This window comes from Equus przewalskii, chromosome 19 (genome assembly GCF_037783145.1).
Source record: "Equus przewalskii isolate Varuska chromosome 19, EquPr2, whole genome shotgun sequence".
Classification (NCBI taxonomy): Eukaryota; Metazoa; Chordata; class Mammalia; order Perissodactyla; family Equidae; genus Equus; species Equus przewalskii.
The window spans coordinates 26,329,943-26,343,469 of record NC_091849.1 but is presented as its reverse complement, the minus strand read 5'-3'; the positions used below and the strand labels follow the sequence as shown (position 1 = coordinate 26,343,469).

Below are 13,527 nucleotides of genomic sequence, written 5' to 3'. Positions count from 1 at the left end.
TTAGGAATGTCATGGGAATAGTATAATTTGAGTGGGGCTCTGAAATATGGTCAAGAATTAGATGAGCAAAACAAGGCAGGAAGGGCTTTTTGGGCAGGAGAAGCAACAATAAATTAGTTACAATGAGGAATGAATGTTGGATGTTAGTACAGTTAATTAAGTCATTAATTCCTCTTGTTTAATGCTTGCTTATTATATGCCAGCATCTAGGGTGTCACACTGAAGGCATGTTTAAGTGAAAATCTACATACTGAATAAAGAGGCTGTCCCCTCAATTTTTTCTTTCACTTGACTCAACATGGGCAGTCAGGCTTCTGCATACCACTCCTTCCCCAAGTAGAAGGTTGAAGTATTTCATTCTGGGGAAACAAATCAGCCCAAAATGAAAGACAATAGGTGCCAACGTTTGGGGGGTCCATTAACGATATAGGCAGGTGTCTTCCCAGTAATCCTGCAGTGAAACCCATTATTGATCATGCCTTTACACACAGACACTTATCTTTCAATCAACATATTAGAAACTCACTCTTAAGTATTAACCCATAGTGAAGGACTACTTCTAGATATGCTGATATATAAAAAGAAGGATCATCTGTCTTTTGTCCTCTATGCTTAATGTTTCTTGCCTTTCTGTCCATGACTGAGAGTAAAAAGAATCTAGATTTGTCTTAGGAAAGCCCTAAGAATTGTTTTTCACTTTAAAAGAGTAAATTTTCCCCTTTTCAACCTTTCTTTTTTCCTTTAGACCTAGTTTCTGCTCTTACATCAAATGTAAAGCAGTAATATTAGCAATTATTCTGCAAAAATGGATTAGGTAAAAGTATTGCTTTGTGTAAGTCAAAAAACCAAATCTAGTAGAAAAGTTTATTTAAAATACATTTAAAGAGCTCTTAATTGGCTTTAAGATAATAGTTTAAATGTTAAGTAGTTTTCTCACTGGAGGCTCCCTAAAAGACCATCTCTCTTTGATAACAGTTTTTCTTTCTTTTTCTTTTTTTTGTTTTTGAGCAAGATTAGCCCTGAGCTAACTACTGCCAGTCCTCCTCTGTTTTGCTGAGGAAGCCTGGCCCTGAGCTAACGTCTGTGCCCATCTTCCTCTGCTTTATATGTGGGACACCTACCACAGCATGGTGTGCCAAGTGGTGCCATGTCCGCACCTGGGATTCGAGCTAGCGAACCCCAGGCCGCTGAGAAACAGAACGTGCAAACTTAACCGCTCTGCTACCTGGCTGGCCCCACAGTCTGTCTTTCTTAATCCTTGCTTATCTTCATGGGTTTTTTTTTTTCCACTCTCTGTAATTTAGCATTTTCCCTAATCATCCTTCTCTCCTGACAGCGTTTGCTTCATTCTCTTTGATTACATTATGTCTTGAATCAGACTCTTTCATACCACTAGCATTTCGAGTTAACCCCTCCCTAGATTACGAGGCCATATTTATATTCCCAGTATGGTATGTTCTCGGTATTTGTAATTTCATTATCTCATTCCTAATATAGCAGCTTCTTTTCTCCCAGCATTGGACATATAGTAGATTTGTATTTTTATGTCTTTTAGATGAGAAGTCTGGACCTAAAGCCAACAAATCAACAGTAAAGCAGCAGGACATTTTCAACGAAGGTTCATTCCAAGGAATAAAGATGGAAGAAATTACAAAGAGAAAGTCTGTATTGGGAGAATCCTGGAAATCTAGAGGCCAGTTTAAGAATCAGCACCTAAACCAGGAGAATTATCTGGGACAAGATATACTCACCTGCATGGAAATCCCTGCCAAAGAAAGAGATATAGAGTCTAATGAATTTGGAAAAGGTTTCAGTATAAGATCAGTAGTTGTTTTGGAGCAGAATGATCCTGTAGGAGAGTGTTGTCATGAATATGGTACACCTGGAAAAATATCCCAACAAAACTCAGATTTAATTAGACAGAAGAAGTGTGATGGAAAGAAACCTTGTAAATGTAGTGAATGTGGGAAAACCTTCAGAGACCACACTACTCTTATTCAGCATCAAAGAACTCATACTGGAGAGCGACCCTATAAATGTAATGAATGTGGAAAGAGGTTTAACCAGAGTTCCCACTTAACAAACCATCAGAAGACTCATACAGGAGAAAAGCCCTACAAATGCAATGAATGTGGGAAGGCCTTCAGTTATTGCTCAGTCCTTATTCAACATCAGAGAATTCATAGTGGGGAGAGACCTTATGAGTGCATTGAATGTGGCAAGACATTCAGTCGTAGTACATACCTTACTCAGCATCAAAGAATTCACACTGGTGAGAAACCCTATAAATGTCTCGAATGTGGGAAGGCTTTTAGCCAGAGCACACATCTTACTCTACATCAGAGAATTCATACTGGAGAGAAACCTTATGAATGCAATGAATGTGGTAAAGCCTTTAGTCAGAGTGCACATCTTACTCAACATCAAAGAATTCATACAGGAGAAAAGCCCTATGAATGTAATGAATGTGGGAAAGCCTTCAGTGATCACTCAGCTCTTATTCGACATCATATTGTCCATACTGGGGAGAAACCTTATGAATGTAATGACTGTGGGAAAGCTTTCAGTTACTGTTCAGACCTCATTCAACATCAAAGAATGCATACTGGAGAGAAACCATACAGATGCAATGAATGTGGGAGTGCCTTTAGTGATTGTTCAGCCCTTATTCAGCATCAAAGAACTCACACTGGAGAGAAGCCCTACGAGTGTAATGAATGTGGGAAAGCTTTTGGTAACTACTCAGCTCTTATTCGACATCAAAGAATTCATACTGGAGAGAAACCCTATGAATGTAAGGAATGTGGAAAAGCCTTCAGCAGAAGTACATACCTTACTCAACATCAGAGAAGTCATACAGGAGAGAAACCATATAAATGTAATGAATGTGAGAAAAGTTTCACCCAGAGTTCATTCCTTACTCAACACATGAGAGTTCATACTGGAGAAAAACCCTACAAATGTATTGAATGTGGGAAAGCTTTTAGTGACCGCTCAGGGCATATTCAGCATCAGAGAACTCACACTGGAGAGAAGCCCTATGAATGTAATGATTGTGGGAAAGCTTTCAGTTTCTGTTCAGCTCTTATTCAGCATAAGAGAGTTCATACTGGGGAGAAGCCCTATAAATGCAATGACTGTGGAAAAGCCTTCAGTGATCGGTCAGCACTTATTCAACATCAGAGAACTCACACTGGAGAAAAGCCCTATAAATGTAATGTATGTGGAAAAGCCTTCAGTCAGAGTACAAACCTCACAAATCACCAGAAAACTCATACTAGTGAAAAATCTTATAAATGTAATGAATGTGGGAAAGCTTTTAGTTACTGTTCAGGCCTTGTTCAACATCAGATGACTCATAGTGGAGAGAAACCTTATGAATGCAGTAAATGTGGGAAAGCCTTCAGCTGGAGGACAGACCATAAAAAACATCAGAAAACTCGTACTGAAGAGAAACTCTACAAATGTAATGAGTGTGGGAAAGCCTTTAGCCAGAGCACATATCTTACAAAACACCAGAAAATTCATAGTTGAGAGAAAGCAAATACACATACTGAATGTAGGAAAACGTTCAGACAAAACTCTTCTGTTCCACATGAAAAACCTCACACTGGAGAGAAGTCCTCTGAATACCTTGGGAGTTTGGCCAGTATGGAGACTCTTCCCAAGGAAACAGAAGGAGGATCTTGAAAACTGTCAGCTACCTAGAGTGGCCACATGGCTTAGTGGAAAGAGCACAATTCTGAGTTTTAGAAGTCCTGGACTCTAATTTCAGCTCTCTTACTAACTAGGTCTAGTACTTACTTCGGGGTAAGTCACTTTACCTCTTTAGACCTTAATTTATTCATCTGAAAAATTGGAATGCCTGATTAATCTTTAAGATTCACATTTATTTTATTTACTACTAGTGCAGGCTTTTATAGATGTGATTCTTAATTTGTGACTTATTTATAATAAATACATCAGGTGTGATTCACAGTGTGAGCATGTAGTAGTCATTAAGGATTCAATAAAAATGTAGACCACATGCTATATATACTATTTATTACCTTTGCATTGGTTCTCCAAAGTTCAGCATATCATGAATATTGAAGAAAATTGAGAGATAAAATAGTATAGGATCTATGAATTATTGCAGTGGGAAAGTTGAGATCTTTTCTTGATTAAGAATCTGGTTGTTAGATAAAACCTTAGAAAAGAATGAACTAAAATGTTGGTAAAGGCTAGATTACCTAGAATCTGTCCAAACTTAGTCTTGAAATATAAACTTTCTCTACTAAGTTTAGTATTGTTGCCATCATGTCCCAGATGAAAAGGAACTAGAAAACATGTCTTGGGCAGGTTACCAAGAAAAGATAAAATTGGAAAGTTTGTTATTTCCATACCTAAATATATGAAGGCCAGGTGGATGAGAATAAATGCTGAGATCCAACACATCTAGAAAAGTCTGTTGTTCTATTGTCTGACTTTTTCCTGCGACTACAGAGACAATGGCCTGAAAATATGAAGATTTACCCCAGAAACCTGTGATTTTATTGACCAGCTAGGGAGAGAAAAAAGATAGAACTTATCCAATGTATGGTTTTGGAGACTCTTCTAGACTTACTGAATCTGGAGTTCATTTTGGTGTCCAAGAAGATTGTTCACACGTAAGGGTAGATTATTATGGACTTGCTACACAAGCTTTGAGAAAACCTGGACTTAAGGAAGTTGTGTTTAAGCCTTACTGAATTTATGTATCCTTCTAAGAACATGTGAAAGTCATGCTTTCTCATCAGAAAAATATGGGACAGATTTCATACAGTTTTGTGAGCAGTTACAATATATATATATATAATACTGGTAGTTCTATAATCACATATATATTATACTAACAATAGTTCATTTGAAAGTGTAATGGAGAAGAGATTCTATTCACAATAGCTATAGAAATATAAAATATTTAGGAATGAATTTAGTAAGAAATATGTAAGACCAAAAAATTCATTAAAATTTTTTTTATAGTGGCAATAAGTTAATCAGTACACGAGAAATGTATCATGTACCTGTAGGGGATGAGTGAATAAAATTGTTAGTTAAAATCATTAATTAGCAAATTTAATTTGAGGTTATTCTAAGTTTAATATGAAAGAAAAAAGGGATGAGAATGGGTAAAATATTTCCAAAATATAATAAAGCTGGGGTGGGGAGGTGTGCAAAAACAATTGATCCATAAAGCAGAAAAGAAGACTCTGAAACAGGCCCAGTACATAAAAGAACTTAGCATGTGAAATTCTTCATTAGGAGTGGTTGGATAACTAATTCAGTAACAGTTTTCAGACAAGTAGCTAACCTTTATAGTAAATAAATTTCCCAAGTGGATTAAAGATCAAATGTAAAAATGAAACTATGAGAGAAACAAATATATGTAGATAAATACCTAACTGATCTTGAGTTGTGGAAGCTTTCCAAACTGTTCACAAGAAGCAATAATTATTACTACCAAAAAAAAAAAGCTAAAATTTGTGTTTCAACATACCTCAAAAAGTGAAAAAGCAAATGACGGATTAGGAAAAGAACTTTCTTGGTGGTATATATGATGGAAAAAGTGTTAATATCTATTATATATGAGATTTTATGAAATAAAAAAACAGTAAAGGAAAACAAGGATATGACACAAAAGAAGAAATACAAGTAGCCAATAAAATGTGAAAAATAGCCTTATTTGTTTTCAGAGAATTGTGGATTAGAACAATTATTTATACATTTTTTGTTTCAACAAATTGACAAAGTACAAAAAATACAGTGTTATTCAATTTTGAAGGATGAATACTCTAACCCAACCTTGAATGCTATGTTTATTGGTACAGTATTTCTGGAGGCACTTTGACTCTATGTAACATGAGACTTAGGAATATATGTGTTGGTTAACCTAGTTAGGTTGGTTAACCGAAGTGGATATCACTTCTAGAAATGTATTCTAAGCAGCAGTCGTTGATGTGCACACACAGTTATCACCAAGGATTTCTATTTTAGCATTGTTACATGGATGAAAAGGTGGAAACAACCAATTTGTGTCAGACAATAAGAAACTGGCTACATCTGGAATATTTTGCAATCTTTAAAAATAATCTTATAGAAGAATATTTAGTGAAAACTAATTGATATGAAATAAAAAACAGGTAAAAACAGTAAGTACTATATATATCTATGTATAGGAAGAAGGCTGGAATTATATACAGCAAAATGTGTTTATTTTTGGTGGTTATAGTTAATTTTGCCAAATTTTCTGTAATGCCTATGTATTGTTTTATAACCAGAGAAACTATTTTTTAAAGGAAATTGATAACTAAGCAAATTTAATGGTTTTGTGGAATATGAGAACACCTTAGTGAATTATGCAGTGGATTTAAATAGTATGGGTACAAGTGTAAGACTGTCATAAAGCTGTTACTTTATGACTTTTTTGTTGCTATTTCAACCTGAGACAATGTGTTCACTTCTTACACCTTCTCCATACAGCAAATACCACTCCACTAACTGAGATAGTTTCAGTCAGGCAGTTCTCACACTCCTGCTCCCGACAATTTGACCGTTGTGCTAACTGCAATTGGAATACATCCTCATTTACTTTCCTTATTCCTGTCTCTTTCAAACTACATTTTATGGCCTAGCACATACATAGTGTCAGATTATTATTATTATTATTATTATTATTATTATTATTATTATTATTTGCCTTCAACAGCTCCTTGCGGTACTCATTTCTTCTTTCTTTGAATTTCTGTGGCATTTATTCACATGGTATTTAGTACTTAATGATTCTTTGATGTTCAATAATAAGTTATTTGAGTAGGATTCATACCTTAGAGTTTTATGACTTCACAGAGGCTAAGTAGAAGTGGATATATAGTAGATGCTCAGTAAATTTTCTTTGACTAGGAAGGGAGAGTGCTGTAGTAATATGGACTGAGGAAGGGACGATGCTGTAGTATGAAGACATGTGCTTTATCTGATTTTCAAGATGGCTCTTAGAACTCGCTGTCTTGTTCAGCCTACAAATATATAATCACATTTGCTTTTTACTATATATTTTGTAAACTAATTAAAATTTATAGTGATTATATTACAATCGAAGGTGATACCATACATCAGTCTTTTTTCTTCTCTAAGAGACAGCTAAGGTCCATGAATATAGTTCTCCACAATAATTTCTAATTCCTATTTCAACACAACTATCTCGGAATTTTTTTTAACCTAACTTCCTCAATCTTCTCCAGCAACTTGCCACTGAACTCCAGCTACGAATACTGGACCTTCACACATATTTATTCTGACATGTTCTTTCATATCTTGCTTTGGAGATAACTCTTCTGCTGAATTATTGAATCAATCATTCATTTTGGTCTCCATGAAGTATCCAGTTCCCTTCTCCTGTTTATAATAGAAGCCAGTTAGTTTTTATAAATGTAAGATCATTTCTTCCATTTTCTCTTTAGATGAGTGAGGTTAATTATTTCTTATACCTAGTTGATTTCCTTTATCAACCCGTTAGCAACCAGGTTTGACTTTGTATTCAAAGAGTTACATTTGTTAGGATATAGGGATATCTCTTTTAACAGACCCAAAATATCAGTGGTTATACAGAATATGGACATAAACAACCCAGAGTTCCTAGGTGTAGGAACTCTGTGATGTCAGGAACACAGGATCTGTTAATCTTGGTGCTCCACCATCCTCAGTGTGTGCTTCTATCTTGAGGTCCAGGCATCTTACCTGTTTTCAAGTCAGCAGGAATGGAAAGACATCTCATTCCCATTAGGGGCATGACCAGGAAGTTTTGTGCATTATATTACTCATATCCCGTTGACCATAAATGAGTTATATGACCTCACGTACCTGTGAAGGAGAATGAGGAAAGTTTTATATATAGTTTTAAGGGGAAGAATGATGATAAACAGCAGAGATCTTAAAGCAATTGTCTCTCTTATTGGTTAAATTGCAATCGAAAATGACCTGGTTTCATAAAGTCATAGGCCATGAATTCAGTCTGGAGGGTGGGCTGGTTAGATGTTCCAACTAGGGTAATCCAATAACAGAGGAAGTGGAAAGACTGAGAGCAAGCGTCTCCCTAGGCCAGCTGCACTCTCAGCAGGTGCAGGCCATGTTCAGCATGTGGGAGGTTAGGCCCATCCAAAAGGGGGATTTGAGCTTAATTCATTAACTTTTAATAGGCCTTTCTTTCCAAGTGATGTGCCCAGTTCTGAGTCAAGCCGAGTATAGGCACCCCCAAAACATATTACAAAGGAAATCTGAATCACATTTCAAGCAAGGTGAAGGTTTGTTGCTCTGCTATGTACTCATGTACTCTCCACTCAAATCTGTCAGGGGAATTGGAGCATTTGTTTTACTCCAGCTTACCTGGAAACCAGAGTGATCTCTCTGCTACTCTTTCAGGCTAGTTCAGACGTAAAACTTAGTAACCAGACTAGATCCTGTGCACCCCCTGACAGTATAATGTTGAGCAGTCTACATATTCTCTTAAGAAATGGAATGCTCAGTTGAGGAAACCAGTACGAAAAATGGTTAAGGGCACCAATTCCTCCACAAACCAATTGTGTAATATTTCCTCAGATAATATAATCTCTCAGAGTTAATTCCTTCATCTGTAAAATAGGGACAAGATTACCTATGTCAGAGTTACCTTAAGGATTAAATGAGATAATTTATAGAAAGCGTCACTTTGTTGGTACTTTATTATTGTTGTAGTTATATATTATACCTATTATATAACTTATGTGAACTGCTATTTTTATAATGCATTGATGACATAAGTTATGAATTATTGAGTCAGTCATAAAATGATAGGCTCAGAGGGAGTAGGAGATATCCTTTCTATTGAACAATAATACATAATGGCCCTGAATCCAAAATTAATTGGAAATGTCAACTTGCCAAAGGACATTTTTACAAGTTAGGTTTATTGAGGTATACTTGGATCAATAATTTAAAATCTTCCCACAACAAAGGCTCTAGGCACTGATGGCTTTACCAGTGGATTCTATCAAACAGTAAAGAAAGAACTGTTCCAATGTTCCAGAAAGTAGAGCGTGTGCTCTCCCCAACTCATTCTGGGTGTAGTATAATCCTGATACAAAAATTGGACAAGGACAATATTTAGAAAGGACGATTATAAGCCAGTCTCATTGATGAACATAAATGTAAAACTCTTGAGTATATTATTGACCCACTGTCTAGTAATGTATGTGTGAAGGATAATATAGTGTGGCTAAGTTGGAGTTATCCAAAGAGTGAAAGATTGGCTGAAAGTCATAAAAATCAAGCCACGTTAATTCATCACATTGAAAGATCGAAGGAGAAACACATCTGGTCATCTCAATGGATACAGAAAAGGTGTTTGGTAAAATTCAACATACACTAATAATAATAATTTTAAGCAAACTAGGAATAGAAGAAAACTTCCTTTATCTGAAAAAGAATGTGTACAAAAAGCCAAAGGCAACATCATACTTAAGTGAAATTGTGAAAGCTATCTCAGAGAGGAAATAAGGCTGCTACTCCTCATCACTTTGCTGTAGGTCCTAGCCAGTGCAGCAAAGCAAGGTAAATTATAAGAGAATTGGAATGAAGTAATTATTATTATTTACAGATATTACTTTAGTATGCAGAAAATTTTAGAATCCTCAGATAAATGATTAAAATCATTAAGAGATTTAGCAAGATTGCTAGATACAAAGTTTTTTTCTATATAGCTTACCAACAAATTAATCTTAAAAACACACCATTTAAAATGGCCTGAGAATAAATTTAAGAGATGATGTAAAATCCTTCATAGTAAAAATAAAACTCTACTGAGAGACATTAAATAAGATCAGGTAAGTGAAATTATATATTATGTTCATAGATGGTAAAATGATACAGTATTGTAAAAATGTTCTTCTAAAATTGAACAGATTAAATCCAATTAAAATCTCAACACTTTTGTTGAACTTAATAAGCTCTTTCAAAACTTTTTTTATGGAATGCAAAGAGCCAAGAATAGCTAAACATTCAAGAAAAAGAAGAAGAGGAGGTGATAGGGAGAGAACTTGCTCATCCATATATGAAAACTTATTTTAAAGCCTTATCAACTCAGATGGTATGGTATTGATGCAAGGATAGACAAATGGGCCAATGAACAAAAAAAGAGCACATTTGATATATAATAAATGGGATACTGTAGAAGAGTAAGGAAAGGAAGAAGTGTTCAACAAATTTTGCTGGCTTAATTAGATATCTATATGGAAAAATATACCATACATAAAAATTAATTCCAGGTGTGTTTATGCTGAAAGGTATAAAGCATTTAGAAGAGAATAACAAAAAATATCCTGAGGACTTTGGGATAGAAGAAGGTTTCCTAAGGAATAAGAAACAAGAGCACTAAGCGTAAAAGCAAAATTGATCAATTTAATGACATTAAATTTATAAAATAAGAATAAGTGAAATTAAGAACTCTGTTCATCAAAAGACACTATAAAAGAATGAATCTAAGTCACAGAATAGGAGAAGGTATTTGCCACATAAATAACTTACGCAGACTAGCATGAAAATGCAGAATCTATAAAGACCTTCTATGACAGAGAGAGTGAGCCAGGCAGAAGATGCTTTGTCTTTTCTGATTTACCCTGAAATGTCAGGCATAGTATCACTTCTGCTTCATTCTGTTTGTTAGAAGTGAGTCACTAATTCTAGCCCATAGTCAAGGAGAGAGGATTTAGAATCCACCTTTTTTTTTTTTTTCCCAAAGATTGGCACCTGAGCTCACAACGGTTGCCAATCTTTTTTTTTTTTTTTCTCCTATATTTTCTCCCCACGTCACCCCAGTACATAGTTGAATATTTTAGTTGTGGGTCCTTCTAGTTGTGGCATGTGGGACACCACCTCAGTGTGGCCTGTTGAGCGGTGCCGTGTCTGCACACAGGATCCGAACCAGCAAAGTGGAGCACATGAACTTAACCACTCGCCCATGGGGCCGGCCCCTAGAATCCACCTTTTGATGAGAGGAGTGCTGAAGAATTTGTGGACATATTTTAAAACAACTACAGCAATCAGTTTTAATAGAAATGAGGAAAATGCTAATTAATCCTAGATGCTACTGGTCTTCCATCAGAATTGCTAAAATTAAAAAGACGAGAAGCACTAATTATTGACAAGGATGTGAAGTCATAACTTTCATCGCCACTATTGAAAGTCTAAACTGATAATAACTACTTGAGAAAACAGTTGGACTTTATCTAGTAAATTGAAGACATACATACTCTATTATCCTAGATATGTACCCAAGACAACTGTGCACATGTACACCAACAGATCTGTGTAAGAATATTCATAGTATTGTCGTTTGTAAAGGCAAGAATTGGAAACAACCTGAGTGAACATTTATGGTAAATTAGAAAAATAATGTTTAATACTATTCAACAATAAACAACAGGTCAGAGCTACAGCAACAATACGGATGAATCTTACCAACATAATTGTGTGAAAAGAAGTCACAAAGGAAACATTTAGTATGATTATACTTATATGAATTTCAAAACCAGAACAAATAATAATATTTAGGCATGTATATGTGTGTGGTAAATGCATTAGGAATATAAAGAAATGATTACCATTAAAGTCAAGACTGGTTTTCTGGGGGAATAAGGAGAGTGTGGAAGACAGAGGTTGTGAATGGAAGGGACATATAGAGGGTTGCCTGAGTGCCAGCAATGCTCTATTTTTTTGTCGTGAGTAATGGCTAAATGAATATTCACTGTATAATTACTTGTTAAGCTATAGATACAGATTTTATTTACCTCTCTGTGTCTGACATTTTACAATAAAAATGTAAAACAAAACAGATGAGAAGCTTTCTATGTATTGATGTGTAAAGATTTCCAAAATATATCGTGAAGTATGAAAAGCAAGGCCCAGAACATTTGAATCTCTATATTTACATACAAGTGGATAAAGAAACTCCGGAAGAAGAGGTAAGAAATTAATAATAATAGAACCTGTGGAAGATGGAGGACAGAGTGGAAATCAGGTAGGCGGGTGACAGAGATGGGAGGGAAACTTCTCTGGAGAACTATTTATACTTCTCTTGAACTCTGTGAGTGTATTACCTTTTCAAAATACTAAATAAACAAATCTCTTAAAGCAGTATTCAGAAGCCTCACAGGAAAGTGTGTCTTCTTTAGAACAGATTCTCCTTCCCCCGGAGTCTCCTGTGTTATCTTCATCTTTAGGCACCAATAGCTCAGGAGTCAGTTTATTCCTGGACAGCCTGAAGCTTTGCAAAGGGGAAGAACTAATGGTTACACAGATGAACATCTGCCGCTCTCCGGATGGGACTGGAAGTCTCAGGTGCTTAGTCCTACTGCAGGGTCAAGCTTTTAACTTCTTGCACAAGCATGAACCAGCATGGTGGATCACGTGATTAAACAGAAGACCCATGATTAGCAACTCCATCAGGTTTATACACACAACCACAACAGAGAGCTGTAGAAACAGAATCTAGAACATTTACCTATGAATAGACCATTCCTGTACCCTTTCAGGGTTAAACTCTTGAAATTTGCTTACACATCTACCTGTGGAAAAACATTGAGTGCTCCCTATGTACTCCAGTAGGGCATTCATTCAACATTTATTCAACAAAGTATTGAGTAGCTGCTATATTGTAAGTGAAGAAAAGTGAGGCCATCTTGTTTCGCTAAATGGCCTCCTCTGTGTGACTAATCGCTGCTCTGCACATACTTTAAAAAGTTCACATGTTCTCCTGATGTATGGCTTCTGCTTATGTGTATACTCCCTGAGAGCTTGATAAATTAAAACTTTGTTCTATGAATTTCTCTCCAGTTACAGGCTGACCACAGGAGGGAAACACAATTACAAGGTATTCATCAGAGCTGACAGAAGAATGGAACAATAAAAGACCCTGGAGTCCGTCATGCCTGAATGAAATCCCCTCCTAACTGCTCATTTTCCCTGTGTAACTACTTCAAGATTCTGCAATTTTTGAAGATGGGTTTTTTTTTTTGAGACATCAGTCTGCCATCTTCCTGATTATGCCGGCTAATCAAATTAAAACTTCCTTTCTTGATCCCTGACTCCTTGTGATTGATTGGCTCAGATCATGGAGAGCAGAGCCAGCCCATTGCTTGGTATCAATATGACATGTACTCCTCTAGATACTAGAGCTATAACTATGAACACAATGGGCAAAAACCTCTGTCCTCACGGAGTTTGCGTTCCAGTGGGAAATGCAGACAAATGAAATGAATAAGTAAAATAGTATAGTAACTAATGAAAAATAGCAGGAAAGATAATAGGGATGGCTGGTTTTTTAAAAAGTATTTTGTAATTTTAAATATGTTGAACAGTTAAGCCTTCACTGAGGAAGTGGTATTTGACCAAAGACCTGAAGGATATAAGGAAATGAGTTAAGCATATATTTGGGAAAAGTTGTTTCCAGGCAGAGGAATCAGCAAGTACAAAGGCCTG

The 13,527-nt window shown here is 35.8% G+C and overlaps 1 protein-coding gene across 8 annotated transcripts in view; it reads left to right on the top strand.

The window, feature by feature from the left end:
- Positions 1-13,126, top strand: part of LOC103566333 (zinc finger protein 184) — a 33,036-nt gene extending 19,910 nt beyond the window's left edge. For 7 of the 8 annotated variants that reach the window (XM_070585119.1, XM_070585117.1, XM_070585116.1 and 4 more), the window contains one exon: positions 1,556-13,126. In XM_070585119.1, coding sequence (XP_070441220.1) covers positions 1,639-3,534 — 1,896 coding nt within the window. In that variant the 5' untranslated portion in view covers positions 1,556-1,638 and the 3' untranslated portion in view covers positions 3,535-13,126. The remainder of the gene's footprint in view (positions 1-1,555) is intronic. The other variant, XR_011529919.1, reaches the window with a different exon arrangement.
- The last annotated feature ends 401 nt before the right edge of the window (positions 13,127-13,527 follow it).